Here is a 6203-nt window from a genome sequence, read left to right as displayed (position 1 = left end):
TTTTTTGGAGACAGAGTCTCATTTTGTTGCCCAGGCTGGAGTGTAGTGGCGCAATCTCAGCTCACTGCAACTTCCACCTCCCAGGTTCAAGTAATTCTCCCACCTCAGCCTCCCCAGTAGCTGGGAATACAGGCACCTGCCACCATACCCAGCTAATTTTTGTACTTTTAGTAGAGATGGGATTTCACTATGTTGGCCAGGCTGGTCTCCAACTCCCAACCTCAAGTGATCAGCCTGCCTTGGTCTCCCAAAGTGCTGGGATTATAGGCGTGAGCCACTGAGCCCAGCCCAGGGGAAGCATTTTTTATAGGGATGGGTTCTCACCATGTTGCCCAGGCTGGTCTCAAGTAATTCTCAGATGGTTACCATGCAGGGGAGGAAGGACTGTGGTCACAGCTGTGCAGGCCCCTCCCCCAAGCCCTGGCGCACAGCAAGGCAGTGGCAGGCAGAATCCTAAATGCCCCCTCATTTCCTACCCCAGTCCCAGCACAGCGTCATGACCTTATGTGGCAGAAGGGATTCTGTGGATGTGATTAAGGTTATTAATCAGCTGACTTGGAGTCTATCAAAGGGGAGGCTAATCTAATCCAAAGGTGGCTGAACGGAATCACAGGGGCCTTTAGAAGCAGAGCAGGCTCCCCAGCTGGTGGGAGAGGAGCAAGTTGAGAGACTCAAGGTGCAGGAGGGACTGATGCAGGGAGTCCCCACTGCTGAGGCAAAGAGGCCACGGGGCGAGGACCTCGGGTGGTCTCTAGGAGCTGAGAGTGGTCCCCGACCAAACCGGAAAGAAAACAGAACCTCAGTCCCACAACTGCCACCTGCTGAGTGAGCAAGGAAGCCTATTTCTCCACTGAGCCTCCGCTGAGGGCCCAGCGTTGCTGACACGTTGATTCCGGCCCTGTGAGACCCTGAGCAGAGAACCCAGGTGAGCCATGCCGTGCCTGGACTTCTGCTTTACAGACCCGAGACAATCCGTGGGTGTTGTCAGGCCAGTGGCTCACACCTATAATCCTAGCACTTCGGGAGGCCACAGCAGGCAGACTGCTTGAGCCCAGGAGCTGCAGACCAGCCTGGGCAACATGAGGAAACCCCGTCTCTACAAAAAACATTAGCCAGGTGTGGTGGTGCGCACCTGTACTCCCAGCTACCTGGGAGGCTGAGGCAGGAGGTTCGCTTAATTAAGCCCAGAGGTCGAGGCTGCAGTGAACTGTGTTTACGCCATGGCACTCCAGCCTGGGCAACAGAGCGAGATCCTGACTCAAAAAAAAAAAAAAGTTGGTATTGTCTTAAAATGCTGTTTGTGGTGATTTGTTCTGCAGTCAAAGAAAACAACCTCAGAGGCCTCAGGACATCTGGACGTCTCACTGAACCCCAGCGGGAAACGACTGGCATCCGGCAGAGCCCACCGCCCGGCTGAGGCCATGCGCGCTCCTGCACTGGCCTCCGGCCTCCTCTAGGGGTCTGGGTTAGAGGCCGCCCTGCCCACCCTACTCCCCCCCGCCGCCAGTCCCCACGTACAGAACTCCTCCTGGCTGACTTCCTCCACTGCGTGGATGCCAGTGAGGTGGGCGACGCGGCCCTGGACACGAGTCCGCTTGTCCCCGGTGGTCTTCTCCACACGCTCGATCATCTGCTGTTGGCGGTCGATCCAGTAGAGGTGCTTGCCAAGGACGGTCAGGCCCAGAGGCTGCACGATGTTGGCGTCCTCCAGGGTCAGGCGGTTGGCCCCTGCAAGCAGCACAAGGGCCCCCCTGAGCGGTGCTGACCTCCAGAGCTCGCCCCACGTTCAGCTTGGGAGGACAGAGGTTGACAGGGCTGCCAGGGAGCCAGGGGTATTTGGTGCTCTGGACAGGGATGGGAGCTGCAGCAGAGTCCCTGGAAGCAGGCCAACCCAAGCCAAGCCCTCAGAAAGCCCTGCTCCCCCCTGGGCTGGGTTCGGGAGGAAGGGCATCAGTTCCAGCGGCAGGCCTCGGTCACTGGCCCCTGCAAGCACGGCCCCTCCCCTCCCCCACCCACCCCATCGTAAGAGGAAAAGCCATGGGGACCTGCGCCCCCTCTCTAAGCACCAACTCTCATTTCTCTCCAGTCCTCACGGCCTAACACAGCCCAGAGCAGAGCAGCTGCTTGTGCAGGTGCCAGGGGCAGAGGCTAGGCTAGAGTCCTGCTCCATCCCCGGCTGTGGGGCCCCAAGCAGCTCGCTCACCCTCTCTGAGCCTCATCTTCTGCCTCTGCCCAGTGGGGCTCACTCAGAACCCCAGCCTGGAGTTGTCAGCGTGAGGACTAAACATGCTACATGCAAAGTCTCCGGTGCGGTGCTGGGCTCACGGCAGGTCCCGGACAATCTGGCAGCTGCTGCCATTACTGACAAGGAAGGCAGGGTGTCTGCGGGCAGGGCAGGCCCCGGGGCGCGTACCTGACAGGTCGCAGCTCTCAATGCGCTTCAGGTCTGCGTCCACCCAGAACAGCTTGCCCAGTGTGTTGTCCACCACCAGGGCCACGGGGCGGATGAGGCCGGTGGTGAAGAGGACCTCGCGCTCAGTGCCGTCCAGGGCCGCGCGTTCGATCTTGGCTGCCCGGTCCTGCATGTTGGTGAAGTACAGGTACCTGCGGGAGGGTGGCAGGTGAAGGATGGGTGCGGGGACGGCGTCTCCTCAGCCAGCACGGAGCTCAGGGCACCCAGCTGGTCTGTGGAAAGGCCCTGCCTCTCAGGGCTGCCCGAGGCTGACAGGTCACATTCTGTACTAGTTGAACAGTGCTCCCCAAATTCACGTCCACCTCAGAACCTCGGAATGTGAGCTTATTTGGAAACAGCGTCTTCACAAACGTTACAAAGGATCAAGATACGACCACAATGGGTGAGGGTGGGCCCTAAAGCCAACTGAAGTGTCCTTAAGTGACACAGAAGAGGGCACGCAGTGTGCCATCAGAGAGACTGGAGTGACATGACCACAAGTCAAGGGATGCCTGGAGCCACCAGAAACCCAAAGGTTCCCTCAGAGCCTTCAGAGGGCACAGGGCCCTGCCACACCTTGATCTCGGGCTTCTGGCCTCAGGAACTGTGAGAGAACAAGCGTCCACTACTCTCAGCCTCTTAGCTTCTGGTAATTTCTGACAGCAGCCATGGGAGACAGATGCAGGCCCCCACAGCTGCTAAGGACCCCGGAGCCCTGGCCGTTGGGAGACCAGCTCAGCTGGCTCCTGCACAGCTACCTTACAGACCGGGGGCTCCCGCCCACTGACCCCACCGTGTGCTGCAGAGGCTGCACCACTGTGGCCGCCACTCCTACCAATGAGGAAACTGAGTCTCCCAGAGGTTATGCCACTCGCCTGAGGTCACGTGGGCAGTAAGTGGCCGAGTCAGGGCTCAAACGCTGGGCTCCTGGCCCAGGACCTGTGCTGGCTGTAGCTCCCGTCTTCATGCCAGCCCCCCAGCTATCGGAGGAAGGCCATCGCGCTCCTGTCCGCAAACATTGCCATGCTCAGTTTGGAGCCTGAGTTTCATGTCATGTGGGTTTCGGTCTCCCTCTTTCCCTGGCTATTCCCTCTGGAGACCTTCAGGTCCTGGGTGCCTTCCCACCAACCAGAAGCTCTGACGACCACCAGGTGGGAGCATCGGGGGCCTCCGGGAGGAATAAGCCCAGGAGCCCCCTGCGGTGGAACAGGAGCAAGTCAACGGGCAGCCCCCATGCTGTGGAAGGGATTTCTGCACAGGGTTCAAGTTTCACAGGGATGGTGCAAAACCTATCAACTGCAACTCCCGTTGGCCAGCGCTGCCCTGTGACCTCTCAGCAGAGCTACCCCATCCCTTCCAGCCCTCAGGGCTTTCTGCTTCCCTGGAGCGCCCGTGAAAGAGTCTGTGTTTGCTTTTGGGATCCTAGAAAGCCACCCATGGGATCACCGGGGTGGAAAATCACCCCAGCCTGTGAGAGGCTGGCATTCGGCCGAAGACACGGCGGGCATTGCCTGGGGGCAGCACCCCCACCCACCCGTTGGCCTCCTACCCTCGCTCCGCATTGACGACGATGGCCCTGGGCTTGTCGCGGTCCCCACGCAGCACCACCCCCATGGCTTCCCCGCTCAGCCTGTGGACGTTGATGGTATTGGTGGCCTCGCACGTCCAGAACAGCGTCCGGCTGTAGATGTCGATGCTGAGGTCGTGGGGCTGCCTGTCTGGGTTTTGGCCTTGGCTCAGAGAGGTCAAAACAAAGGGCTGTAAGACAAAGAAACCAAGACTCCTGAGCACTGGCAGAGACCCCCGGGCACTGGTGAAGACCCCCGGGCACTGGCTGGAGAGCTCTGGCAGGACAGCAGAGGCCACCGTTCTCGAGTTTAGCCTAAAAGTCAAATCCCAGTACTGGTGTGGGGGTCTCTCCTCTTCAATCAGCTCCTAACTACATGCCCGCCCGAGTATGCCAGAGCGATTAGGACAACGGTCTCTGGAAGAGTTCTTGCTGCCTCGGACTTGAGGCCTCATCAGCCAACCCGCCGGGGGACCCAGCTGTGTGCCACTAGCCTGGCGCTCCCATGAAGGCTCTGCTGACGGCCAAGAAGGCACCCGGGACCACAGGGCCCTTCCCAACACGTCCCTGTCTTCTCCACCTGCTAGGACGTAAGCTTTTGGGCTGCGGCCCTCACGTCCTGTTTTCTCCGCAGGGCACCAGGACAGCCAGTGTGGGGGCCACCCCTTATAACCCCTTCCCCTAGGGCAGGAGGCCAGGTGAGGGGGAGGCCAGGTGAAGATGGGGGACAGGTGAAGGTGCAGGGGTGGGTGAGTGGGTGAGGTGAGGGTACAGGGGAGGTGAGGGTGGGTAGGGCATGTGAGGGTAAAGGGGCTGGTACAGATGTGGGGGTAGGTGAGGTTGGGGGCCAGGTGAGGGTGGGTGGGAGCAGGTGAGTGTGGGAAATGACCCAGAGTCCTTCTTGAGAACGCAGGGCAGCCACATCTCTCAGTGACTCTCAAGGACTCTCCAGGGTCACCGGCCAGGAGATGCTGGAGCGCTGCCTGAGCCCAGCCCACCCTCTGCATCTCAGGGGGAGCCTGCGCTTTTGGGGCCTCGGAAACAGCATCCCTTGGGAGGGATCTTACTGAGCTGATGTAGAAGGAGAGGACAGCCCAGAAGCCTATTGCCCGGGGGGATCTGGTCCCTTTGGGTTACCCCGAAAGACAGCTGCATCCAAGATCCCGAGTGATTTGGCCTGGGGCAAATGGCGCCTGGAGAACCTGGGCTACTGCCACCCAGGCCTGAAGGAAAAGCTCCCCTCCCTCTCCCCCTCCCTTGAGTCAGAGGGAATCATCTCAGGATGGTGCTCTGATAGTAACTCTTTTCAGACTTTATCTAGGTCTTTCAGCAGTTAGGGAGGCAGCAGTGGCTCATGCCCGTGATCCCAGAATGTCGGGAAACCGAGGTGGGAGAATCACTTGAGCTGAGGAGTTTGAGACTAGTTTGGGTGGCCGGGCGCGGTGGCTCAAGCCTGTAATCCCAGCACTTTGGGAGGCCGAGACGGGTGGATCACGAGGTCAGGAGATCGAGACCATCCTGGCTAACACTGTGAAACCCCGTCTCTACTAAAAAATAAAAAAAACCAGCCGGACGAGGTGGCAGGCGCCTGTAGTCCCAGCTACTCGGGAGGCTGAGGCAGGAGAATGGCGTAAACCCGGGAGGCGGAGCTTGCAGTGAGCTGAGATCTGGCCACTGCCCTCCAGCCCGGGCAACAGAGCGAGACTCCGTCTCAAAAAAAAAAAAAAAAGAGAGAGACTAGTCTGGGCAATGCAGCAAGACTCCATCTGCATCAAAAAAAATCAAACCAACCAAACAAAAAAACACTAGCTCGGTATGGTGACGCACGCCTACAGTCCCAGCTACTCAGAAGGCTGAGGTGGGAGGATCACTTAAGCCTGGGAGGCCGAGGCTGCAGTGAGCTATGCCACCACACCCCAGCCTGGGTGCCAGAGTAGGACCCTGTCTCAAAAAAATACAAATAAAACAAAGTCTCTAAGTAGATAAAAAGAAGCTTCCGGCCGGGCGCGGTGGCTCAAGCCTGTAATCCCAGCACTTTGGGAGGCCGAGACGGGCGGATCACGAGGTCAGGAGATCGAGACCATCCTGGCTAACATGGTGAAACCCCGTCTCTACTAAAAAAATACAAAAAATTAGCCGGGCGAGATGGCGGGCACCTGTAGTCCCAGCTACTCTGGTGGTTGA

General features: G+C 59.0%; 1 protein-coding gene across 1 annotated transcript in view; it reads right to left on the bottom strand.

The window, feature by feature from the left end:
• Positions 1–6203, bottom strand: part of LRP5 (LDL receptor related protein 5) — a 52164-nt gene that overhangs the window by 23577 nt on the left and 22384 nt on the right. Inside the window, 3 exon segments of the mRNA XM_017886655.1 lie at positions 1519–1728; positions 2414–2604; positions 4002–4210. Coding sequence (XP_017742144.1) covers positions 1519–1728; positions 2414–2604; positions 4002–4210 — 610 coding nt within the window.

The sequence above is a fragment of the Rhinopithecus bieti genome, unplaced genomic scaffold (genome assembly GCF_001698545.2).
Source record: "Rhinopithecus bieti isolate Rb0 unplaced genomic scaffold, ASM169854v2 scaffold_1014, whole genome shotgun sequence".
In the NCBI taxonomy this organism is placed as follows: domain Eukaryota; kingdom Metazoa; phylum Chordata; class Mammalia; order Primates; family Cercopithecidae; genus Rhinopithecus; species Rhinopithecus bieti.
This window is presented reverse-complemented; position numbering and strand designations above follow the sequence as displayed.